At 49.6% G+C, this 26,291-nt stretch overlaps 7 protein-coding genes across 7 annotated transcripts; 5 read left to right on the top strand and 2 right to left on the bottom strand.

Annotated features, from left to right (window-relative positions):
• Positions 1-769: 769 nt before the first annotated feature.
• Positions 770-2,413, top strand: N7533_010311 (putative amino acid permease; the record flags this gene model as incomplete). The annotated part of the gene is made up of 1 exon (XM_057106961.1): positions 770-2,413. One exon carries the CDS (start codon positions 770-772, stop codon positions 2,411-2,413), a length of 1,644 nt encoding a protein of 547 aa, XP_056956178.1.
• A 1,705-nt stretch (positions 2,414-4,118) lies between these two features.
• N7533_010310 (uncharacterized protein) lies at positions 4,119-6,522 on the bottom strand (the record flags this gene model as incomplete). The annotated part of the gene is made up of 4 exons (XM_057106960.1): positions 4,119-4,166; positions 4,235-5,467; positions 5,571-6,296; positions 6,334-6,522. The coding sequence occupies 4 exons, from the start codon at positions 6,520-6,522 to the stop codon at positions 4,119-4,121; spliced, it is 2,196 nt and encodes a 731-aa protein (XP_056956177.1).
• Positions 6,523-11,676: 5,154 nt separating this feature from the next.
• Positions 11,677-13,547, bottom strand: N7533_010309 (translation initiation factor eIF2B subunit gamma; the record flags this gene model as incomplete). Its single annotated transcript, XM_057106959.1, has 4 exons — positions 11,677-13,199; positions 13,262-13,284; positions 13,336-13,439; positions 13,509-13,547. The coding sequence occupies 4 exons, from the start codon at positions 13,545-13,547 to the stop codon at positions 11,677-11,679; spliced, it is 1,689 nt and encodes a 562-aa protein (XP_056956176.1).
• Positions 13,548-14,110: 563 nt separating this feature from the next.
• On the top strand, positions 14,111-15,502 carry N7533_010308 (uncharacterized protein; the record flags this gene model as incomplete). Its single annotated transcript, XM_057106958.1, has 2 exons — positions 14,111-14,740; positions 14,873-15,502. 2 exons carry the CDS (start codon positions 14,111-14,113, stop codon positions 15,500-15,502), a joined length of 1,260 nt encoding a protein of 419 aa, XP_056956175.1.
• Positions 15,503-16,256: 754 nt separating this feature from the next.
• N7533_010307 (uncharacterized protein) lies at positions 16,257-19,243 on the top strand (the record flags this gene model as incomplete). Its single annotated transcript, XM_057106957.1, has 4 exons — positions 16,257-16,599; positions 16,680-16,892; positions 16,952-18,126; positions 18,182-19,243. 4 exons carry the CDS (start codon positions 16,257-16,259, stop codon positions 19,241-19,243), a joined length of 2,793 nt encoding a protein of 930 aa, XP_056956174.1.
• An 831-nt stretch (positions 19,244-20,074) lies between these two features.
• Positions 20,075-22,512, top strand: N7533_010306 (uncharacterized protein; the record flags this gene model as incomplete). Its single annotated transcript, XM_057106956.1, has 2 exons — positions 20,075-20,452; positions 20,521-22,512. 2 exons carry the CDS (start codon positions 20,075-20,077, stop codon positions 22,510-22,512), a joined length of 2,370 nt encoding a protein of 789 aa, XP_056956173.1.
• Positions 22,513-22,872: 360 nt separating this feature from the next.
• On the top strand, positions 22,873-24,658 carry N7533_010305 (uncharacterized protein; the record flags this gene model as incomplete). Its single annotated transcript, XM_057106955.1, has 5 exons — positions 22,873-23,093; positions 23,149-23,491; positions 23,542-23,613; positions 23,664-24,208; positions 24,265-24,658. The coding sequence occupies 5 exons, from the start codon at positions 22,873-22,875 to the stop codon at positions 24,656-24,658; spliced, it is 1,575 nt and encodes a 524-aa protein (XP_056956172.1).
• Positions 24,659-26,291: the final 1,633 nt, after the last annotated feature.

Here is a 26,291-nt window from a genome sequence, read left to right as displayed (position 1 = left end):
CGTGCGCTATCGGACCGGAAGAGGGCTCAGAAGTATTTGAGAGACTACTTGAGGCGTGTCCTAATCCCAATCACAAAGACATTAATGGCGATACCCCTCTCCACATGGCAGCCCGAAGTGGTTTTCCCAATGGGGTCTACTTACTCAGACTGGATAACCGGGCTGATTTCACTGTTAGAAATAGCCGTGGCAATACCCCTTTGCATGAAGCAGTAGATCATGAGATTGGCTTCACTTGTGATGATACTATCATCGAGCTACGCAAAGGTGGCGCTGATCTCACTTTGGTGAATTACAAAGGTCAGACAATTTGGGACCTAGCACAGGAAGACTATGTCAACCGCGCTTTATCTTGCGAGTTATCAGCCCCATTCATCATACCCTAGTATTTCTTTCAGCAGTTCAAGAATTTAATAAGGGTGATTCGGTTCGGAAGCACGGAGAATTCAATCTATACCGCCACGCTACGTGTTTACGCGTCCATCCCACGGTTTGACCTGACTTGATGACATCACGACCTCGCACCAGTATGTAGAATATGGCTGATTGGCTGCTGACTCTGGCCTATCGACCAAACAACCTCGAACTTTTTTTCATAACAGCTAGACAATTATTCCAGCTTTACAATTCACAGCCTTCAGTTAAAGCTTTCCGTTAGGAACTTTTCTATTAGGAGCTCCAAGCTCATTTTTTGCTTCTCATTCTTGACAGTCTCGATCAATGATTTGCATGCCTATACCCATTTCCGCTTGTGGCACTTTTCACAATCATGCCCAGGCAAACAAACCCTAGCCACGCTTGCGAAGAAGCTGGTCATGGTATCTCTTTCGACGGCAATGAAAGCATTGGAAATGCCTTCAGAGAAGTACATCAGTTCCACCAAGGTCTACACCAGCGCCATATCCAAATGATCGCATTAGCTGGAACAATTGGAACTGGTTTGTTCCTCAGTTCGGGTCAAGCAATTGCGACCTCAGGTCCTTTGGGTGCCTTGCTTGGTTATGCTGTGACCGGACTCGCTGCTTCCAGTGTCGTCAGTGCTGTGGGAGAGATGGGTTCTCTAGTGCCGCTAAGTGGAGGTGTTGTTCGCTATGCGGAATATTTCTTCGATCCTGCACTGTCTTTTGCTGATGGGTGGAATCAAATATACTCATATTTGGTATCCGTTCCTGCAGAAATTGTTGCCGCGGCGGTGTTGGTTGAATTCTGGATCACAGTCAACAGCGCCATATGGATTACTACATTCGGACTGCTAATGCTTATCACCCCATTGGTGTTTATCAGAGTCTATGGAGAAATTGAATTCTTCTTCTCCATGCTGAAGATAGCACTGATAATTGGGATAAACATCATGGCTATTGTGATTTCCTGTGGTGGAGGGCCGAATGGTGAATCTATTGGATTCAGATACTGGAGAAACCCAGGGCCATTTGTTCAATATCTGGGTATAGGTGGCTCTCTGGGTCAATTTCTGGGCTGTTGGTCATCCTTTTACAACGCAGTCTATGCTTATTCGGGAATTCAGAATGTCACTGCTGCTGCTTCTGAGCTCAGAGCACCAAGACGATCAATTCCAAAGGCTACTAAACGCATTTTTATTAGAATCTTTGCTTTTTATGTCCTGTCAATCTTCACAATTGGCTTGGTCATTCCGTCGAATGATCCCAATCTTCTTCAAGGGGTCTCCACTCATCCCACAGCTTCTCAATCACCGTTTGTTATTGCTGCTGAGCGTGCTGGTATCACAGCCGTGCCATCAATTATCAACGCTGTCATAATTTCTTCGGCTTGGTCTGCTGGCAATTCGGACATACTTTTTGGCTCTCGAATTCTTTTTGGCTTATCGGTTCTTGGACATGGACCTAAAGCTTTCCAGCGGTTAAACCGGTTTGGTGTTCCTTATGTGTCTGTTATTCTTTTTGGAATTTTTATGAGTTTGGGATACATGTCGCTTGAGCAGTCCTCCAGTGGAGTTTTTAGGTGGCTACAGGATGTTGTAGCTGTCTCTACACTGGTGGACTGGGGTATCATCTGCATTGTATACCTCCGGTTTTACTATGGATGCAAGAAACAAGGAATCAACCGATATGAGGAGCTCCCTTGGGCGGCCCCTTTCCAGCCCTACTCCACCTGGGCCTCACTTACATTTTTCGTCCTTTTACTACTTACTGGTGGATACAGTGCATTTATACCCGGCCACTGGAGCACTGAGACTTTCATATCGTCCTATATCAACATTCCGATAATTTTGGTGCTATATTTTGGCTACAAACTTTGGAAGAAGACAACCATTCGTCCTTTGGAGACTATTCCGATATCTGGATTTGTGCAGTTCTATCTCTGCCAGGAATACCCCAAGCCGGAGCCCAAGCCTACGAAGGGTCTGAAAAAACTCAAAATTCTGTGGTCTTAGTAGGTTCAAAGGAGAAATAATCATTGGTAAGTAACTGATAGCAGAAACATGTTATGGATTATGCTGATCTCTGTCCACCAGCAAGGCCTACCAGATGCCAAACGCGAAACTACTGATTTTTATCCTTTGAATTATCCACATCACCAGTTCTGCACATGCGACTATCATCCACTGCCAAGCTCCTACTAGTAGCTGTCAAATTCAACCAAGAAATGTGCTTCCTAGATGGATTACCTCTCGCAAGCCATCAACCATGCCATCGCATTTGTGAGGCTTGTGTTAAGGTATATGCCTCAGGCATCTCAAGGTCGACCTCTTTAGGTCTCCCTCCTTTGTCTCTATAATCTACACATTCCATCATCCATCATCCATCATCATCCATCGTAATCCTCATCAAACCGCTCAATCAGTACAGTATGTACTACAATCTACGTCACGGTGAGCCTACTGACTTGTCACCACCGAAAGGATTCTCTGTATGTCCATATTTGATATTGGCTCAACAACCACAATTGAAGGAATTAAGAAACAATAGGCCTAGCCTACCTAGGCATACAATGACCGAGAACACTAGTATTCCACAAAAAGGGAAAAGGCAAAGAAAATACTAGTACTCCACTCCAGGGCTACCCCTGACGCACAGAGCATCTGTTTCGAGCGCTAGGGCCTCGTCTTGTGCCCTGAAATTGCACACGCACAAGTTCAGGGGTATTTATGACAAGGAAATTTTATGCAGGAGATGCAGGTACTGCATATCACTAGTACATAGTAAGTTCATGACGGCACATTATGCGGAGTACGCCGAGGTTAATTACTAAAATGATGCTAAAGCATACCGAGTATACGAAATACTATAGAGCAGAATCGGACATGGCAGGGTCAAGTGATTTATTTGGCAGTAAATAACTCCATCAGAACGATCTCGGAAACAACGAAGACAGAACACCGGACAAAAAGAAAAGGAATGGATCAAATATTTTGTTGATGCAAGGCTGAACCGCCTCACCATGCCTGCATTGAATCAGGGGATTGATGAAAGGTGAGGGTGGGTAAGAAGCCGAAGGGGATACAAATAGAGGAGATGCTAGATGGGCGAAGATGCAAAGGCTCGGGTTGCATTCAGACGAGCTGGATAATGAGAAGAAAAGAAAAACGGAGGGCCCGGAGACATGACCATGGAGAGAAAATGATGTGCTAGAAAAAACAAAGAGAAAATTGCCCAATTGCCCACGCTCCCAATATTCGATGACAATGATTTCAAATGCATGCGAAAAGGACAGAAGACGGCGAGGATGGAAGAGCAGGCAAGAGCCAGAAAGAGGCAAAAAATATTGAGATGAAGAAGAACCGCCGTGCCCGATAGATGGTAAAGGGTGGAGGGGGACAACATTCATTAGATCAACGCCAAATGGCGAGGGTCGAGGCAGAAAACGGAAGGCTGCGGCATGAAGACAACCAATATTTGCAGACAAGCCACACCATTTTGATGGGCGCATAATTCCCGACCACGCGAAGAAAAGGAAAAGAGACACCGGAACGAGGGTCGGCATTAAAGGGAGACCAATAATCCATCGATATGGTCGATCACCCACACAAAAAGAATCACCAAACACCACCAAATCGCCGAAGTTTATGCAGATCTATGGACAAGGATGCAAGACTTGACCAGCGGATAGCTGGTCACGCAAGAGAACCCCGACCAGTTTCAAATGAAGTGCGTGTAAATCTTGGAGTTTTCGTGAACCTCCATCTCCTATTGATCATTGTTAGCCACGGTCTTGGTACTGCCGATTCTGTCGTATCGTGCTGCGGATGACTTACCATTTTGAAATTGTTAATTTCCTCCCGGATCTGTTGGGCAAGCAGAGGAGTGAGGCGGTTGCAAGTCGCGATTTCACCTCGGCGGTCATACTCGCCACTGGGCCAGGTGTCATGAAACTGGATACGAGGGCTGAAAGCGATATTTCTCCCAGAGACCGACTGGGGAGTGATGGGGGCGCTCTTGGCGTCAGTAGAGTTGTATCGCCCTCCTTCGGTCAGGAAGTAGTCCTCGCCCGCAATCTTGACGTGATCAGTCTGACGGGGTCGTCCGGACTCATCGGGGGTAGTAGGGGCGCTAGAGTGCGGTGAATCGTTGCCATTCAATGCGTGTGCAGGCGACGAGACACCGAGATCGGAATGCGTTTTCTTCAAAATGCCTCTCTTCATACCGCCAAGAATGGCCGCCCGCTCCGAGTCTCCACCGATGATACTCTTGCGAGTTGGGGGGATAGGATCCGACACAATTCTTTGATCTCGCTCCCGAATCGAGGCGGATCGCCGAACATCCAGGTTGTTGCCATCGCCGACTTTGGGGAAGACAGTACCACCCCGAGGAAGGTCAGCCACGTCTGCGTTAACCGTGACGCTCTCTCGCTCTGCTTCGACATTGATGACGGAAATTTCGGGAGTGATTGGGTTGATGGCACCCTCGACATCCGCGACAGACTTGGGACGAAAGAGACCGACCAAAGAACGGCCCGATTTCTTGACGCCCTTGCCCATCTTACGAAGCATCATGGATGCCGACGAAGCAGTGGATGACACAGACAAAGCATCGGTTGACCGAGAGAAGAGACCTCCTTGAGTACTATAGATACTTTCGCCTAGGCCACTGGCTTCTTGCTGTGCTGCGATCGCTGCTTGTTCCTCTCCGAGTTCCTCCCGTAGAGCCTCCTGGCGAGCCTTCTCGGCCGCAATGGCTTCCCGCTTCGTAGCATTGGATTGCTTCAGGAGCTCAGATGCACTGCCGAACGAGAATGCACGTCGCAAACGTGACTTCCCAGGCCTCTTTGAAGATTCATTTTTGAGTTCCGTCAGGCGTTTAGCTGCTGGAGAATCGGATGGCGGCGAGGAAGCAATGTTTTCTTTATTGTCGGTCTCGTGTTCGGTGATTGGGGAATCGGGGTTTGTGGATGCGGGCTGGGATAATGGAGAAGGCTTGGCCACTCGTTTTTCTTCGGGCTTGCCATTCTTGCTATTGACAGAACTAGTTTCGGGCGATGATTCGCGAACCTGTAGTAAACACCGGTCAGATTTTAAATTCTTTTGCTCTCGTTTTATTTTTTTTCTCTCGTGGTTTATTTAGTGCGAGCTTTGCTGCTTGGGTGTAACATACCGATGAGGTCGAGGAGTTCGCCGAATGCTGACTCCCTGAGCTGGTGCGGTGAGAATGGGATGAGCGGGGCCGCTGGTTCGAGTCGAATGAGATAAAGTCGTAAGCACCAGACTGGGACTGGTTTGGCGGGGACGAAGAAACGGGCAGTTGGAGGTTCAGGTCAGGGTATGTACTGGGGTCCATGTTTCCTAAACTCCGACGGCGGTACCGCTTGGCCATATCTGGTTGTTGCTTATCCGCATGGGATGTATCATCCGCACTTAACCCCCGATGATGTGGATTGTACCGCGGGGCACGAAGACCTGTTGTAGCATTTTTCTGGTCATCTGTTGGGGGAGACACCTGGGACGATGCCGAGACCGGTGATTGTGAACGAGCCGTTTGATTGGGCCGACGGTAGCGGTTTGGGGATGGCTTGGCCGAACCAGCGGGGGAGGAGATGGTCATGACGGAGGGAGTAGGAAGATTGGCGGTGGAGAGGGGACGAAGAGGCTGGTCGGCCCTCGGTTGCCTAGAGGGAATGGCACTGTCGTCCTTGGAGATGTGGGAGTGAAAGGAAGAGTTGGAGGAAGTTGATACAGAACCAGCTGCAGGATTGACGTTTCGCGAGGCAACACCAGCATACGAGGGATTCCCTTGACCCTGGGTGATGACGGGGGCCGAGAAGGTGCGGTGTTCCGGACGAAGATGGGGGGACCAGGACTGGCGAGGTTGGGTGTTGGACGACTGGGCCAGATTTGGGGTGTAGGCGTAGGGGGGCCACCACGGGATTACCGGCTCGATATCCGCCAGTGTTGCTCGCATTAAAGGAGCCCCACGACATATTCTGGTAACGAGAGGCCGATGTTTGTGATGAAGGGCCGACAAAGGTGCCCGAGGAGGAGGAAGGACGCGTTTGGAGCACAGGAACCGTGCCACTCTGTTGGGGGATCGTTTGAACCAACGCAGCCATATTGTTCTCGGTTATCAACGAGTGTCCAGAAGAATCGCGAGTGTCCCGGTCGGATCAGACTCTCGATAAGGCAACTCGTGGAGGATATGGGGGTGATGGAAAATGACCAGGACGAAATGGAGTGGGTTGCTAAGACGGATGAAATGTCAGTCGGTCATGTCGGCATTAAATCGATGGCATGAAAAAAGACGATGACGATGATCGATGGGAAAAGAAGGAGACAAGATAGAGGTAGTGATTTTTAAAATTTTCGTGAATGTTGGGGGTGTGCATATGAGCAACGCGTCAGCCAGGGGGGGGGGGGAGGATGAGGATCATACCTGTTCAAGTAGCGTGAACATAAACTATAGTTGTACAACAATTAAAAAAAAAAGGAGAAGGGGAAGAGAAAGAGAGACGCTGAATGCGAATGAAATGCAGTAGACTCGAAACCAGGCGAGTGGAAGAAACGAAAGGTGGTCAGATTTGGTGGTGGTGGAGAAGGGGGGGAGAGAGAGGGAGACCGGAGACCCTGGGGTAAAGGGGAGAGAAAGTGTCGGAGATGTACAAGAAAGAAAGAAAAAGGGAAAAGAAAAAAAGAAGGCCCCGAAGAATAAAACCAGATCCTTGGAAGGGCCAGAAAGAAGCCGTTCGTCTGGACTGGGGGAAGATGGGGGGGGGAGTGGGAAGAGGAGGAGGAAGAAGAGTGGAAGAGAGGAGAAGTGGTGGTTGCTGAGTTAAATCTGGGAGGTTTAGTGCACAGGTGAACAGTGTAGGTACAGTAATTTAGGGGATGGATTACTCCACGTTAGAGTTTTGGGGATACAGAAAAATAGAGAAAATAGAGAAAAATATGATAAGTAACAACAGACTTTACTCTCACAGAATTGACTCCAATTCCATCCTCATATTCTCCTATTCTCATCATCTGGTGTGGTGTTCTCGGATGTGTTCACATTCCCCCCTTAAGACCAACCTTGGGCCCACGGCCTACTAGTTACTCGTCTGTTAATGCCAATGCTAATGCCAATCACCGAGCATAGCCTTCTGTCAAGTCCCACTCATGTCTGGTTCAAGTTCCTGTACAGAGTACATAACTTGAATCATTGACGAGGATAGAATACAGAGTACCGATACATTCCAGTTCGATTCTTCTACTACCACAACGGCTTCACTACCAGGTATACATACTACACATATGGCAGTGTTTATATCCACTAGTACTCCCGAGGTCTACACACACTGGCAGATTACTAGTAATTGATGTAATACTGATTGATTACCCAGACACCAAGTCGCCTTCAATTTACAACTCTCCGTCCCGCGATTGGCGGCATGCACGAACGCTAAGTGCAACGCTATCCTCGACGGCGTTTTTCTCCACGGCCAACCGCGAATCCACAAGCGTTCGGCGAAACATCAAGCGGCTCCGTGCACCGCACGTGCGGAATGTTGGCCACTGCCACATAAGCCGGTGATTGTCCAAAGGATCATCAATCTTTTCATATTGATTACCACCATTATTGGAGGTGAAGGGGTATGGAGTACTGTGTACTCCGTACTATAGTGATCCCCTCTGATATCCCACCTAGGCAGTATCTGAGCTAGGGTTAACTCATGTTGATGGCAGATCCCCGCCCACTTCATTTCCCATTTTCCAGTGTTCGGTACGCCTTTCCATGGAACGCAGCCACTGCAACCCAGGTACCCGTCGGGTGAAACTGCTTTGCTCTACACAGCTATCCCTATCCCAAATCTCCATGCAATGCACTCCATAATCCTCCCGTATGCCTGCATGACACCCCTCAGGAGATTGAGGATGAGGCTGAAGGCATCTGCCCGGTGCTGTGCGAGGTCGAGGCAATTTGCAACCTGGCGGGACTCGAGGTTTCCGTTTGCTTCGATCGGATCCAATGGGAATATCGATAAAAGGAATGGGGACAGCTGATTTCCACCTTCATCCCAAGTACGGAGTACTTCGTATAGAAACCATTCCTCCTCAAGATTTAGCTCATGCAGAACTGACGGGATTGTCAACCATGGGCTGACCGAGCAGTTCGTGCCACCGACGCCTCGTCTTATCATGTCGGGACGGACCCGAGCTTGATGCTCTCCACACGGTTTCATTTCAGCTGATCCGCTTTTCCGTCTTTCAGATTTGCGCTTTGGTTGCGCACGTTTCATCTGCAAATGTCTTGCTGTCAAACAAGATGATCCAGATCTATTGATGCAGACTATGCCAGACTAATCATCGACGGTATAGCCAGGGCAAGGCTTCTAGTTGTCTACTCCGTACTCAGTACATTATAAAAATTAACCTGCACGAAGCGGGGCCCATCGTTTTCGTGTTCGCCTGTCTCTTTTCTCTTTTCTTCTTCTTGTACCTCCTTATCGCATCTAAATTATCTCCGCGCCCCCTCTTTTCAGTCTCCACTGCTGCAAACCACGGCGATCCACCACACCAACAACACTTCCCGCGTGATCGACATTTTCCCGCCCATCTCATCCTTTTGCATCGGCACAAACATCACATAGAAAGCATTCTCGGGGCCAAACTCGTATCGCGGTCACGAAATGCAATCGGAAACATGAGGGGCTCTATGGTCTCTATGGTCCCTCCCCTCGCTCCCTGACTGGTTCACAATTTTACCTCACATATCCACAGTTCGGCCACACTGGCCGCATTAGCACTTTGGTCTCTCCGAAATGTGGGATCCGATCTCTGTTTTTCCTCGAAGGATTTAGCGCTTCCTTTAGATGGAATTGAGGGTCGCGGAGGGGCGTCGGAGCCCGCAAATCATTCAATTCGTCTTGGGTCCGCAATTCAATTCAATTCAATTCAATCCAATCCAATCCAACTTGAATCTACAATCTTCTCATTTCAGCCCCGTAGATGCAGTTCAACTTGCAGAATTGACTCGGACTGACTACCTAGGAATATCTGCTTCTTGTTCCTTGCTTGATAGAGTACTCCGTATCTAGGTACATATGTACATAGTACACAGTCCTCCTCGCCACGACAGTCTCCCTCTGCAAGCCTTGCTTACATTCTGTAGGTACGGGGGTTGATCGACAGGTCGCGGAATGCGCCAACCTCGTGTTCAAACCCGTTAGAATGTCTTGTAAATGAGCGATCTTTTACTTTATTTCACCTCCCATCCCTCCCTCCCTCCCTCCCTTCTATCCCCTCTTCTCTCCTCTCTCTCTGTCTCTCGGGCTTTGCTCAAATCACCTCCTCGACCCGTGTATCCGCTTTTAATTGCCCCTTGGGGCATCGCGCCATCCTCACAATGCAAGCTGCTCAATGCGGAGCCCACTTGCCCGGTGCCCTGGACGCTAAAGTACCTGTGCAATCTCGTGGAGATGAGATCCGCGAAGGAAATTACGACAATGCACCAGCCAGGCGGCTTTCATTCTCAGCTGGGCAAGCGAGGCCAATATAATAAACTAATCTACCCACTTGTAAATCCCGGTCCGGGGAAAGGTGGAGGGGGTGGGTTTGGCTTGGGCTGCCAGTGTACTTTGTGATCGCACCGTTTGATGGTGAGGCCGTGCACACTGTTACACGAGTCACGCATGAATGCGTGAATATCGTATCCTTGATGAATCCCCCAGAACTGTGACCCTGCTTGAATCTCCTTCCAATTGAAATTGGTCTAAGGAGTACCGAGGTACTTTATTCTTCACATATACCCCAGTCCAAGGACCTTTTGTCATTTCACTATCCTGCAGCCTGACGAAGTGAACCGAGGTCTTCATCTCACAGCCTTGACCCATTCAACATTTTCTCCCTTTCCCTCCTCATTGTCCTAAGAAACCTTCTATTACTAGTATGAGTAACCTACCCGAGTCACCCGATTATCATACGACACACACCCTCAAGGAAAGAAAAGCCGAAAAAAAAAAACCAAAATAAAGTACACCCCCACAAAAAAACCAAGCAAACAGCGCCTCAAAAACACAAAATCAAATCGACAAAAGTCCGAGCAACAAGTACAGACGCGCAATTCGTCCGTATCCCACATAGCTGTCAAATCACCAGTGGAGCGGGTCCAACGATCGACACCGTTAGCGGACGAGCAACGACAATCATCGCTCGCTCCCGGGACTCGACCGAAGCGGGGGGTAACGGAGTATACTACAGCGTTTTCTGATTAGGCCATCTTTCAAGGCTGTCGTCGCACGACAGACTGTCAGATCTCGTACCACTCACTCCTAGTATCAATTGGATCAGCTGATGGGTCTACTAGTACTCCGCACACCTAGGTATTTATGCCATGGTGCTATAACTAACTTGTCCAGTCCCGCATTGATTGTATCTTACCGACATGCCACCGGGGAGAATGGCAATTTACAGTCAGTAATGGCGAACTCTATTCTCGGTTCGTATTCCTAATGGATTTGCGTCAATTAAGAATCTTATCTCCAAGACCTGGAGGTTTTTTTTTTTTCAACAGTAGTCTAGTATCAACTCGCGTGTTTCCGTGTCACTCAAGTGTACCAGTCTTAGAATGGAATTTTGCCCTACTAGAATATAGGAATAGTCGTTGCAGAAGGCACCCATACCGCCCTGCGGTGATGGTGGACGGACGGCTGGTCGGAACGCCACGACTACCTACCCTAGGTAGGAAGGTAACCTTGGAAATGCTATATTGACTGGCTCCATCCCGTGAGCGTCGAATATTCGATCAGCGCTTGGAAGCACATATAGTACATATGCAGTGCTCTGTGCCACTCCAACGCACGCTTCGTCGCTCCAAGTGGACCGTATACGATTAACAATGGCCCTGTTGCTAATCCCGCCGATAGACCCCATGATCTGGCGATGCTGTACTCGGGCTCTGAGCTGAATTGCCATCGAGACTATCTGTGCCCCTGCAATGGGGATTAGGGTCAAACTTCAGGGCTGGGTGGACCATAGTTCTAGGAAAGTAGTCCGAGTACTATCTACTAGTAGATACTCGAGTATGTTCACCTGGGACTTCCAGGACAATAGCACCCTTGACGGTAAAAATCAACTTGAACACCTACTCGTGATCACTAAATCAATCAGAATCGGATGATAGCCGGTTGCATCCATGTATTTTGGTCATTGGTCTATCTCATCACGCATGACGGTATAATAAACAGTCAAAAATAAAAGCTTCATCACAAATGTATCCCACCCGGGGCCGCTTAGAAGCCCAGGTCGGATCCATTATCATCAAAATCACCAGAGACATCCATGCCATCCTCCTCATCATCCAGACCACCAAAGTGCATGAACTTCTCAGCCTTGGCATCAGTATCATCCGGAACCACGAAGCCATTATCAACCTCGCAGTCCTTGAGAACACTATCCCGGCCAACCTTGCTGTGTCGGCCCACAATCGTACCCGTCACAACGGCCTTCTCGCCCACAACAGCATAAGGCAGGATCACACATTTGGACAAGCGGGCGCCCTTGCAGATCTTGGCACCTTCGCCAATACAGCACTCCTTAACCACGGCGAACTCTTCAATCGTTACGTTGATGTCGAGCAGACAGTCGGACTCCGTGACGGTGCAGCGCTTAGGCACACCCTCCGGGTAGGCGATCTTCTTGCTATGTGCGAGAGGGGAGGCGGCGTGGCGGCCAACCTCGTCGATGGAAGGTAGCTTGGCAAGACGGAGAGAGGTAGACAGCAGGATTGCGGAGCTGTCAACACGGCGGACAAAAGGCGCAGAGCCCTTTTGCACATAGGCGAGAATGGGCGGAATCTTGGTCTCTTCCTCGGATTCGTTATTCGACTGGGCGTTGACTCGCGAGGCGAAAGTGGGCGATGGGAGCTCATCTTGAGCAAAAGTGGGAGTCACAGTTGAACCACTCTTGGTGGTGCTCATGGCCTGGAGATCAATCTCGTCTTCCAGAGATTCGCCGTCGTTGCTTCCATTTTCCTCTGCATTATCGGCCTTGGAAGCCAGGACCTTGTTAATGCCAATCTTTTCCGCCAGTCCTCGCTGCCACTCAGCCTTGGCCCAGTAGCCGATCAGATCCTCACTGACGGACTGGAACTTTTCTTGGTGACGCGCAAGATCCTTGACCCAGTATGGGAAGACGTACAAGTGAGCATCCCGATACGTCGAAAGCATCTTAACTTGGGCATGCTTCTCCACGAGTGAGTGACGGACCAGGAAGCCCTTATCATTTTCCATCTTCTCCTTCACGGTATCCATCGGCATAGACATGACGAGCTGATCAAGCTCGATTCGAGGTCCATTGACTGCGGGCGCATCGTCCGTGCCAAGCGGCGAGACGGCCACAAAATCAGTGGCTTCGCCTTTAACGCTCTCCTCTCTACCCTGTGTTGGATAATAGACAGCCAACCCACCACGACGACCTCCTTGCTCGCCACCAGGGCCGGAAACGGGGCCATCAGCATGGCGTCCCTCCCGTGTAGAAGAACCACCGAGTGCGCTCTGTGATACCATCCATGATTCGAGCAGGGCTTCGCCGGGGATTTCACAAATCAGATCGCAGGGAAGGAGGAGGAAGTCGGTTTTAATGCAGCTTTGAACTTCGGGGAGACGGAGTAGTTCGGCGGTACCAGTGACCAGTTCTAGGTCCTTGGGAGCGAGGACTGTTGGGGTTGGCGAGGGAAGGGAGGTTAGGTATTGGTTTTGTTTGAGGGCGGCTTGAAGGGGAGGAGCGGCGGATGGAGGTGTAATCAACGTGATGTCTATTGAGGTCGTCAGTTCCAGATTCGAGTAGTGACTCAAGGACTCGATCAATAATGCGCACCGGAGACACCGGATCTTTTCAGCCTGATAATGTCAGTTAGCGATTGAAAGCAAAGCATCGAGAACGAATCTTACCAATCCAAGACGTAGAATACTAGAGGTCGATTGGCGACATTAATGAGAGCCTTTGGTAGTTCTTCTGGCTTTGAAGCGAGGGTGAGCGAGACACCTGGTCCACACTATTCGATGTTAGTCCGCAAAGCCTCAAAGTCAACCGAATTGAGCAGGAAAATCTGGGGATAGCGCACCAGGACAAGAGCCTGGAAGCCCAATGCGGGGACAGGCATTTTTAGTATAAGTAAAAACAGAGACTCTTGAAGAGATCAAGACTGGTTTGGAGGTAGATTGTATGAGCCCCGCGAGGAGATAGCTGGTGGTGGTGGGGTAGGTGATATGTCTCCGAAAGTCCCTTGGCTAATGCGCAGAGGGAAAGGCCGTCGAAATAGAAGCTTTCAGGAAGCTTCCTCTAATGAAATTGAATAGTGATACCGTAGCTGAATAGCTGAACGGGATCTTCTTCAACAGTCTGGGAAATGAACAAAGGACCCCCGATGACTCCAATCGCAAACCGCCGCTTTTTTTAAGGTCACGTGTTGATATGACCAGGGAGGAAACAAACAGTGTAAACAAGAAGTAAACACCCGCGGTAACCAACCACTTTCCCCCCAGCCACATGTTTCCGGGCCCCGAGGTCGAGGGTTCAGCTTGCCCTTTCCCTTTCTCCTTCTCCCCACTCCACCTCCGCCTTTCTTTCTTCTTTGCATGAGGTGTGAAATGTGACAGGCGACATTGACTGCGACCGCGATTGATCACCTCTGCATGCGCTCTCTCTAATATCAACACCCCCGCAATGTCTTTTCCCCAGGATCCTCGCCGCCGTCGCGGTGGTGCTGGTGCTGGGTTCAGCTCGACGGGGCGCCGAACTGCTATGGGCTACTGGATTCCTCTCGCGCTCACTGTTGGTGTTGCAACATTGAGCGTTGCCGCTTGGATATGGAGTGAACGAGACGAAGACGACGATGAGGAGGGTGACCGCCGCCCCCATGACGGACAAGGACAAGGCCCCTACCCACAACCACCCCCAGGCCACATCGGCGGCGACTTCCCTCCACCATCCTATGCCTCAGAGGGCTATGCAAGAAGTGCAGGCGTGGACGGAGGACCCGGAGATACCCCATACGATCCCACCTTCATGGGTCGCATGCAGGGTGCGTTGCGCCGAACCCCCAGCCCCCAGCAGATCTTTGACGGCGCAAGCCGAAAGGTCGCGGCTGGCGTGACAGCTGCCGGTGCTTTCGTTGGAAATGCGCTCACATCCATCCGCGAAGAAAACCGTGGCGACTTTGAAGATCACTCGCGATGGTCCGAAGAGGCTCAATCTCGTGCCATTAGTGGTCAACAGACCCCAACTATGAGCGGTGCGCTGCCAAACCGTGGAGCTGTCTCTGGCCAGCACCCCGTCGACAAAAAGAAGAAGACGGTTGCCATTGTTGTGTCATCTCTCTCCCTGCCGATTCCGATGAGTTTGCCTCGGAGCACGCCGTAAGTACATTCACTCCTAAACCATGGTACCTGCTAAGCCTATGATCGTACTTTTACTGACAACTTCCAGTCTATTTTATCCCATCTGCCAGAACATGTTGACCTGGACACGTCTCGAATCTTTGTTCTGATCTACGCCCCTGAAGTGAAGCATGCGATCGGCCAAGGCAGCACGTCGCGTGCCACCCAATCTCTCGCGTCGTCCTATTCGAACATTGCCACGGAAGAGGCCAATTCCTCCGGTGAACTGCCAAGCAAGGACCTGCAAGCCCTTGAGCCTCGTCAGGATAACGACCTTGAGAGTCACAGCCCCTTCTTCAAGACCCTGTACACTCAGGCCCAGGCTCTTGTTGAAAGGGAGAACATGATCATGCCTTTCAGCACGGCGACTGGCTATGTACACCTTGTGCGTCACCTTGCGCCTGATCTCGTTTATGTCCAGGAGTCTCTCACTGGCAATGAAGGCGAGGGCGAGGCTGTCCAGCACATCTCCGGATGGGTTCGACAGGTCGTTGTTGTCGTTGGTGATGAGGGCGGCCGCGGCGGTCTTATTGACAGTGATGACGAGTCCGCTCTTGCCGATAAGGGAGAGCGCTGGTGGCAAAAGGACGGCACCACTGGCATTGGCAAGCGCATTGATGTCGTTGACGTTCTTCGTGTTGGTGATGACTGGCGACGCCGGGTCAGCGGCTTGGACTAGTGGTTCTCCAAGCCTTTCAAATGACGTTGATGTTGATATCTCCCATACTTGCATGTCTATATTTTGCCCCTTCTTGACGATTTTGCGCCTTCGATTCCCCTGTTATCATGACCCCTGTTTTTGCTACCCTACGCGCGATTTGATTATAATCCGCCCTATCGGCTTTGTTGTCGAGTGACCACTCCATAGCTCCTATAATGAATAAACTATCTATGAGATAGCCACCACCGCATAATACTCAGGTCATCTATCGTATCAATTGGGAAAGAATCCTCAGTCAATTGAATAGCAACTATCTTCTGACGCCAATACTTTTTACTGGATGCCTCGGTTGTAGTATAGGAATTGCCTTTTTGGGAAGCAACCTACTAGTCCTCTTTCGGCTGACCATAGAGTCACGTGAGCCCGTCACGTCTCGGCTTGGCGTCACTCAGACCTCCGTTGCACGACTAATGGTACCTCCGAACCTCCCCTCCAGCGCTTCTTCGGACCCCGACTCCCTCGCGACATCGTTGGATGGTCGCTCTCACTCTCTTTTCCTAGGCGTCTTGGACTGCTGGCTACACATTTCCTCCCTTCGACTTTGCTGCGTTGGTGACCAGGGCCGACCGACCGATCCCCACATGTCTCGCGCATCGGCTATCCCATTCTTTCTCAGTCCCCGACTTTCATCCAGCATCCTCAAATCGGGTTCCGAATAAAGAGCATACTAAGCCTCTGGAATCATTCCGATAGCGCAGCTAGCCACGTCAAAATGGCCACCGCGGTCTCAAAGCCCGGTTCACATCCCCCGAAGATGAAGCGGCCGCCCCCGCCTTTCCCCCAGGTCGGGGTCAACGGAGTAAAGGCCCAACAACTATCATCCTCTCCACCCGCAACATCTACACATCTTCCAGGAAGCAGCTCCGTTACATCAAGTCCCAACCTTACCAATGGCGTGGCGAATGGGGCGAATGTCGCAAAGGGCCCTCTCAACCGAACGCGGAACCAGTCGCAAAGACCCGGCGACCCTTCCTCGCGTTTTGGTCGACCAGTGACAAGAACAAGCACCAATGTCAACCAGAATGGGGTCGGGAAAAGCCATTCCGAACCATTCGGTGAGAAATATCTTGCGATTGTACCTCAATGCCTTTGCGCAAACCGGACATGCTAACTTTACCCTTTGTTTGCGCCTCAGTGAAAACCACGTCCTACATTCTTAAGAAATACTCCAAATCACCACCATCTCTCATTGTACATCTTCATCCAACACATTTCCGATTCGAACAGCAAGACGGAAGTTTCCCATACAATTCGGAGATGAAAGTCATTATCGAGCACATCCGCGCCGGAACTGTTCCCCATGATTTAATCGAGGAGCTTTTACGTTCTGGCGTGCGCTTTTACGAAGGTAGGATCCAATGTTTTAACCAATTGGTTGAGGGAATGACGTGCTGATCGTAGATCAAGGCTGCCTCATCGTCCGAGTGGTTGATCATAAGTCCATGTCAGCACAAGCTCACAAGACGTCCACATCAAAACCCAACGAAAACAATACCCCTTTCTCTCTCCACAACTACAATGAGCATGTTACCCCATCTGCCTTTGTCCCCTACCCGAAACAGAATCAACTCACCACCGATCTACAAAGCTCAAAGGCGCCGGAGACGCCGTCTAAGTCCGACAGCCAGACAAATGGAGAGACATCCGAAGCTCAGGGTAAAAGCAATGAGGTTGAACAAAAACCTACTGTGCCAAAGCCTAAGGTTTTCACCACTGTTTTGCACCCCACATCGCGTACGCTGCAAGCAGAGCTGACTCTGCTCGTGACAACCCCTGATCCGAAAGCCGCGAAAGCAATGGCTCAGAGCCAATTGTCGCGTACCCAATCCTCGTCCGTCATTTCACAGTCACCATCAACCACACAGGCTGATCGTGGCCACGATGCGAAACGGCAGAAGACGCTTGTTGAACCACAAGATCTTCCGGAGTGTGAGGCATTGATTGTGCGGGCTCTGGCACCTCCGCTTTATTTGGAGCCCGTAGATAGCTTTGCAGCTGCACAAGACCTGCTCAAGGCTATGGAGAGCCCGCTTCACTCCTACCCACCGCCCTCGCCCAAACGTCGCAAGAGAACCGTTGCCGAGCTCGCTGCTGACGAAGCACTTGCTGCCGAAGAAGAGAGATTCATGCTTATCATGGATGAGCGCCTAGAACCAACAGCATCGGGAGCTGGTGGTGGCTCGAAAGCTACTGTGGTGGATGATGCGGCGGGTGTGGCACCGTTTGAGCCTCGATTCTCACGCTTCAAGACCCTGGAAACAATCCGGATGCAACATGAGGAGAAGGCTAAGCGCGAGCATGAGATGAAGTTGAAGCAGGAGCTGGCCAAGAGGCAGCAGCAGGAGCAAGAGAAGGAACGACAAAGGCTTCTCAAGAACCGTCAGGACGAGGAATATGCAAAGGAAGAAGCGCGAAGACAGCAAATTGCAGCCCAACAAGCACAAGCTCAACTTGCCGCTCAGAACCGACACGCAATGGCCAACGGTGCGAGTCAAGGACAACAGTCCTCCCCCGTTGTACGCAATCAAACTCCTCATAACACATCGTCACCGCTAGTTGGTAACAATATGGCAACACAGGCTGTTCCTATGAGCATCAGCGCATCCCAGCAATCGGGAAGCCCACCGCGCCCCCCAGTCTTCCATGCAACACGGCCATCCCAATGTCATGGGCCACCCTATGGCGCCTTCTCGGAGCCAACAGGGGGCAAGTCGACACGGTACACCTCAAATGACCCAGGGTACGCCAGCAATGGCACATGCCACGCCAATTATGCGCAATGTCACACCAACCCAACGGATGAACCACGGCAGTCCTACTCATACAATGCCACAACAAACTCCAATGATGAGCCAGGCTACCATGGCGAATACACCGCAGATGAACGGTACTATCGGTCTCACCCCACAACAACAGATGCTGCTGCAACAACGACAACAGCAGATGCTCGCTGCTCAACAGGGACAGATGAATGGACAATTCACACCACAGCAGCTTGCCCAGATGCAGGCCAGCGCACACGCCCAGCAAAACATACATTCACAGCAGCAGATGTTACAGGCCCAGCAGAAGCAGCAGCAGCAGGCCCAACACCAACAGCAGCAGCAACTTCCGCAACAACAGCAGAACATGTCGAACATACCGAACCAACAAGCATACCAGGCACAACTCATGCGGGCCCAATTCGCTCAAATGCAGATGGTGAATCAGCAGCAGGGTGGAATGTCACAGGGGCAGATGTCCCAAGGTCAAATTCAACAACAAGCACCGCAGATGCAGGGTCAGATGTCCCAAGGCCAGATGTCTCAGGGTCAACAGGGCCAGCATCAAGGCAGCCCACAAATGACCCCGCAACAACAGCAAATGTTGATGGCAGCTGCGCAGGCCAATGGAGGGCAAATACCCAACATGCAAGGTGCCACCAATATGGCCCAGCGATACAATCGACTGTATCAACAACGGCTACTGCACCTACGCCATGAGATGTCCCAACGGTTCATGTCACAATATGGTCCACCTACCCAATATCCACCACATATTGCCCAGCAATATGGAGCTGGGCTGGAAAAGACCGCCAAGTCATGGGTTCAGGATCTTATGCGACGCGAACGAGAAGCTACGCAGCAACAGCGAAACTCACAGGCGGCCATGCAACAGCAGATGCAGCAAAGCATGATGCACAATGGAATGGGGAATTGATTCTCATTGACGGCAACATGAATATTTTTGGCTCGATTTTCAGCTTGATGAATGGAAATTTGACTCGATTTGACTTACGAAAAACATATCTGACAGGGATTCGCATGGCATTGATTACTTGTTGCAGCACCACCGTTTCGCTCCTTCAAGTCTTCTTACTTTTTTTTATTTTGACTCCTTTTTTTTTAATGGGAATGTACAGGGACCAGGCATCGCGGAGACTTTTTAAGAGGCTGGCGTTTCGCAAAATTTTGCCTTGGGTTTTCTTTTTTTAATCCCTGTCCCCTTCCCTTTTTCCTACTATGATTTTTTCCGAACTGCCTTTCCTGTTTGTACTATCTGGGGCACAGTTTCTTTTTTTTTTCTCATTATCTTTTCTGGAGGGGGTTGTAGGTTCAAATTTGATACCATCTTGTACAGGAGTTTTCATGTTTGGGGTTGGTTGGTTTTTGGTCAGCGGGTTTGGAAATAACGGAAACGGTCCCAAATGCAATTTGAGTTAATATCCAATCTTCTCCTTGTTCATCATGTACGGATTCCATGTAGCTTAGACTAAGATTAAGACTAAATTTGCCGATCGCCACGCGTACAATTTGTTCGCCTCTCTCGGCTCTTGATATCTCGGGGCAAATTCCACCGAGCGGGAAATCCGAGCATCACGAGCCCTGGAGGTCGGCAGCGGCTCTCCACATTTTTACCCCGGAAGGCCCGAGTTTTGAACATCGCTCACTGGCACTGGTGCGGGGGGGGGAAAGAGATAGACGATTAACATTACCCCTCCTCATCTCCAAAAAAGTTCCTCCGCAATTTCCTTCTCGATAACCATTCACCATGGCACCCAACTGGACACAATCGGCCCAATGGATCTGGACACCTGGCTACCACGAAGAAGACAACCAGCCAGGGCGGTACTTCCTCTTTCGCAAAAGATTCCAATGGCCGGGCACAGTTAATATCAAGGAGTTGCCCGTGCATGTGTCGGCAGACAGTCGCTACCGGCTCTTCGTCAATGGCCAGCGGGTGAGCTTCGGTCCATGCAAAAGCTACATGGAGCGATGGCACTTTGAAACGGTGGACATTCTGCCCTATCTGGTGAAGGGCGAGAATGTTCTCAGCGCACGGGTCTTGAGATATTCTTCTATAACAGCTGGCTCTTCGTCAATCCTCAGCACAGAATTGCCCGGATTTTTACTCCACTGCGAGATCGAGGTACGTCACGATATTACCCTGGCTTTGGATAGGCATCAGGATATCCTGCTAACAAATATCTTGAGTAGGATCTTTCGCTTTCTACAGATACAACATGGAAATGCCTGGAGGAAACTACGCGACAGATTATTCCCCACTCCGAGTGGAATTATATCCTGGGTCCTCCTTTTCTTTCAAACAATGAAAGAGCGACAGAATCGTCACAGCTGACAGGTTGGGAGTCACCCGATTTTGATGACTCCGCCTGGGAGGATTCTATACTACAATTTCGACCTGCCAAGATGCTTCCCATCCAAAGTCCCTGGAAGCTCGCTCCCCGACCGATTCCAGAACTTCCTGAGCTGCACGCTCGGTTCGATGGAGCCGTTAAATGCCAGGGAACAGTGGCAAAGGACCAGTGGACGAGCTTTCTGAAACAAGACTGCGTCGTAGAAATCCCGTCTGGAGAGACTCTGACGGTTGATATTGAGACCAAGTCGTTGACGACAGCATTCGTTACTCTCCAATGTAGTGGCGGGAAAGGATCTACTGTTACGTTGCTATACTCCGAATGCTACGAGAAAGACCTTGGGGTTGAAACTGCCCCTTTCCCTATGCCTCGGACCAAATCAAACCGGGCGGATTCTGATGGTCGTCTTTATGGAATGAAGGATGTCTATACTGTCGCTGATGGCCAAGCCGAGCACACATTTGAACCTTTTTGGTTCCGAGCATTCCGATACATCCAAGTCCAAATCACAGCCGCTGAAGAGCCTTTGACTTTGAAAAGTTTCACCTTCCGCGAAACCTTCTATCCCCTGGACGTGAAAACCGATGTCCATGCCGATACCGAGCTGGACGAGATCTGGAAGATAAGCCTGCGGACCTTGGAAAACTGTCGACATGAGACATACGAGGATTGTCCATTCTACGAGCAAAACCAATTTGCTTCGGATTCTCGGCTGCAGATGCTCTTCACCTACCAGATCTCATCGGATGATAAACTTGCTCGGAAAACCCTTCAAGAATTCCATGCAAGCCAAGGCCCAGACGGGTTGATCAAGGCACAATTCCCGGCCGGTTTTCGCAGTAAACAGATCCCTCAATTCTCACTATATTGGGTCGCGATGGTTTACGATCATATGCAATATTTTGCTGATATATCCGTCGCAAGGCGATATCTTGCGACCGTGGACGGAATTCTCAATCACTTCGATGAAAGAATTACCGATCTTGGTCTTGTCGGTCGCTTTGACGAAGATACCTGGCCCTTCATTGACTGGGTACCCGAGTGGTTTGTACCGGGTAAAATCTTCGAATCGTGCATGCCGCGAGCGTATACAAGCACCGGGATGGCGACTTTCAACAGTCTGCTCTATATCGTCGCATTGATGCAAGCTGCCGAGATCTGCAACTTCGTCGGAAGGAGAGATACCGCCGTCGAATATAATGCTCGAGCTGATGGGCTCCGTAAAGCTGTGAATAAAAATTGCTTTGAAGAAGGAATTTATACGGATGGCCCATCGAGTCCGGAGTACAGTCAACACAGCCAAGTTTTCGCAATTCTCTCAGAGACTGTCACTGGCGATGCCGCCCGAGACCTCATGCTGCGCGCGTTGGAAGATACAACACTGGCCCAATGCTCTTATTCTATGCAATTCTATCTTTTCCGTGCAGTGGAGAAAGTCGGTCTTTACAACAAACTCTTCCCGTCTCTAATGGCACCGTGGCGACAAATGATTGGAGACAATCTGACGACCTGGGCTGAGCACGCGAACAATGCTCGAAGTGATTGCCATGGTTGGAGTGCAAGCCCAGTCCATGAGATTGTCACTCAAGTATTTGGCGTGTCGCCAGCGCAGCCAGGATTCAAGAGAGTTCGTATCGCGCCTCGGATGGAACTGTTTGAGACCGCTCGTGGCAAATTTGTCACTCCCGCCGGGGATGTCAGCGTGGCATGGAACAAAGAAGCCTTAGAGGTAGAGGTATCTGCCGATCTAGAGGCTGAAGTTTTGATCGGCGAATCGGTGTCGGTACAGCGCTTTGAGAGTGGCAGGCAAGTTGTTTTCGCTAAGAAGTAGAGATACAAATAGATATTCGAAAAACGTATTTTGGGTGTATTGTTTGGAATAAATCGAATCACAGCGCATAATTTGCAAACCCCAAACCTTCAATCTGGTACCAATAGACCCGCAATATCCCAGTTCTGGGGAAGTTGAGGCGCAAGGTGTCTCCAGCAGCCTCGGAATTGCCGAGTAGTCGGGTCAACCAACCCCGAGTCAAAGTGGAACAAGCAACTTGGAAATGCCGGCCACGTCAATTTCCCCACATTGGGGAAAACCCGAGGTATTTGCCTTCAAATGCCTGGTTCATTCCACCCTTTTCTTGGGATCTTCAGATACCCTGGTGTCCACCTTCAAGATCTCTCACAGACTTACGAAATGGAGTCTACCGACCAGAAGTTAAAATCCACCCATTTGGAAAATGTTACGACTCATGATAACCTGCCAGACGAGCAGGAATGTCAGAAGCAGACTGCATGGCAGTGCCTAGCTCAGAACCCCTGGGTCTTCCTCTTTTGTCTCTATGGCAATCTCGGGGCATTCATGTATGGCTTCGATAATCTGGTATTATCGTTGTCTCTTTCAATGCCGGGATTCGCGTATGTTCGCCCCTTTATTTGGATAAATACCGAATCAAGACTAACTGAGGTCTAGTATGGAGTTTGGAGAGCTTACCAACGGCGCATACGTGATTCCAGCATACTGGCAATCTCTGTGGAACGCAATGTCACAGGTGGCCACGATGATCGGGGCAGCCATCGCCGGACCGGTGCAAGATCTTCTAGGTCGCCGTGCTTCATTTCTCCTGGCAGCGGTTGTGTCTGCAGCTGGCGTGGCCGTTGTGTATACATCACATACCCCTGGTGTCTTCCTTGCTGGCAAGATTGTAAACGGCCTGTCGATGGGTATATGTTTGACCACTGGACAAACCTATATCTCGGAGGTGACACCGCTTCCACTGCGTGGCATTGCATTGTCTTTCTTCACATTCTGCATGGTAAAATTCTCTAATGGCTGTGAAATATGATTGACGCTAACTGGAGGCAGAATCTCGGATATATGATTGCTGCTTCGGTAGCATTGCCTCGAATGTCAATGATCTCCTCGGATGCCTATCGGGTAAGAGTGAAAATCTATCTATCGTTTCAATTGATGCTAAATCTCTGAAGGTACTCTTTGCCGCCGCATGGGTCTGGCCAGGCGTGATACTTCTGTTCCTCCCATTCCTCCCCGAGTCTCCCTATTTCCTGGTCATGAAGAACCGTCTTGAGAAAGCACGCAAGTCCCTCGCTCGACTAGGCAACAAATCATCAGAAATCACCGAGCTTCTTGAGCAAATGATTCGGGTTAACGAGGAGGAAAAGGCGCGCAGTGCTGCTTCTAAGGAGACTAGTTTCATTGAGTGTTTCCGCGGAACAAACTGGCGCCGCACTCGCATCATTCTGTTCTGCAACGGTTTGCAGCAAGTCATTGGATCTAGCTTTATGTCAAACGGGCCCTACTTCCTGGTCCAGGCTGGTATGTCCTCTGCCAAGATTGGCATGATGACTGAGATTGGTATTGGTTTTGGTATTGCCAGTTCCATTCTCACTGCCTATCTGATGACCAAGGTTGGCTCCAGACGGCTGATCATGTTCGGCCTCTGTCTCTCCACAACCTTCTTTACGGTGATGGGTATCGCAGGTTGTTTCCCGAAATCAAGTGACGCCTTGTGGTAAGTTAGCATTCAGTCTCTTTTTTTTTGGAATTGTATCTAACATCTTTCATCAGGGTTGTTGGAATCTTCCTCCAGCTTTCATGGTGGGTTTACGGACCCGCAATCGGTCCTGCAATGGCCATTGCTGGTGAAGTATCCTCCGTGCGTCTGCGTGCCAAATCTATGGCTATCGGCTTCGCTTTCAACTACTTCTTCTCCACAGTATGGAATGTGGTTATCCCATACCTATACAATACGGATGAAGCTGACTTGGGCGGCAAGATTGGATGGATCTTCGCCGCTATGGGGGCTGCTGCGCTGGCCGGGGTCTATTATACAATTCCCGAAACCAAGGGACGGTCTTTCGAGGAATTGGATGAGATGTTTAACGAGAATGTGGGAACACGAGCTTTCCGCAAGTACCAATGTGCTATGCCTCAGCAGTTGCAGAAGCTTGGCCCGGAATAGCGATCCAGAGAATAAATGAACAGGTGGCTTTTTTCTCATTACTAGTAGCAACCCTCATAATCCTTGTGGTCGCATTATCTTATCCTTCTCAAATTCTTAGTACTTGTATTATGACGATACTAGTAGGATTAGTAGTAACTACTAGGTACCTAGATACTTACTAGTTAGTATCCATCTGGGCAACCACTACCTACCTAGGTACCAAGGCAATTTAACTAATACTAGTACTGTACCTAGGTATACTTCAAATTTGAAAAATCCTTACTCAGACTGTTGAGCTTGATATATTTTATTGGTGTCCATGAAACAAGTCACTCCAATAGAAACGTGTCATCATAGTAAGGGGCGATCGCAGTCGCTTCAAATGTGGTACTAGGTAGGGGGGGGGGGGTTATGAACTCGAAAACACTAGTGCTATTTCATCTATTGTTCTGCGATACCTACCAAAGTAGAGAACTCATGAATCTCAGGCTCCGAGTCAGCTGAACAGACCAAGCGGGGCTATCTACCCCGGATCTTGGGTGACAGAATATTTAGGGAGAAAGATGACCCACGGGCCATCGCGCAAATAAATACGGTGCGACGTATGACATAAGCAATCTGTCAGGCCATCTGATTCAGGACTAGCACTGCGCCATGGGCACTTTGATGACAAAATTGTAAATTAAATGACATGCAAGCTGGGATTTAAGCAGAAAGAAGCTTGGGGGGGCAGATTAAAAACTCTTCGACCATCATCAGCGAAGTTCGATGGCTTAGTACTTCATGGGTGGAAGCTTAGGCACAAACTGTAACCAGCCTGGATAGCTTGAAGTGTAAGAATTTGTGAGTGAAGAAGCTTTTTCGTCGCTGGGTTATTGATTGTCTATTTACTTTCTGCTCGTGCTGCTGTCGTTCCTGGACAACTCCAAGGCCAATATCTACATCAGCGTAATGGTACTACAATGTCTAGCCAGTAGCAACTTTGAAACTTTAAAAATCTACTGTAACATCGCTAGGCATAAGAAATCAATAGATTATTTTATCTGAAATTTTTTCAAAAAGATCGTATCGGGCCGTGTTCACTTGCTTGCCTTGGGTGTGATATTTCTGGTGGAAACAACAGGGCCTATATCCTGCCAGCTGAAGTATAGTCCGGAAAGTGTGACTGTATCTAAGTAGAGTCTCATACATGTCTCAAATGGTGGACCTAGAAATATCTTAGATCTATACGGGATTAGAAAGAGATATAAGATGGTTTCATCTAAAACCCTCAAGGTCAATTTACGCTACAGGTTATCAAGAGCTCAAAGTGAGCTAAAGAACATAGGCTTTTTATCTACCCCTAATTTCACTACTATATCCTGATCTCTGGATCTATCTGCACCGTTATTGTGATGGAACTTAGCTATATAATGGTATAGAAAGTGTTTAAGGCGACAAGTAGTTGATTCTAGTCTCTACCGATCATAACCCCCTATGCTTCTGAAAGGCCAATAAGAAGATCTGATCTGTATATTTTCTTCCTCTCTGAGGATCTGTTCGTCAATTTTCTTTTTCAGATTCCAGTGGGCTTGGTGTAAGAACAGTGTCCAGTAGACAGTAGAAAATCAAACCCTAAGATGGTTCTAGGCATCAGCTCAGAGATTCTTGG

This window comes from Penicillium manginii (genome assembly GCF_028828005.1).
Source record: "Penicillium manginii strain IBT 31320 chromosome Unknown utg000007l:1.0-2284322.0:1.0-2285126.0, whole genome shotgun sequence".
Taxonomy (NCBI): Eukaryota; Fungi; Ascomycota; class Eurotiomycetes; order Eurotiales; family Aspergillaceae; genus Penicillium; species Penicillium manginii.
Note: the sequence above shows the minus strand (reverse complement) of the source record. Positions and strands in the feature narration are given on the sequence as shown.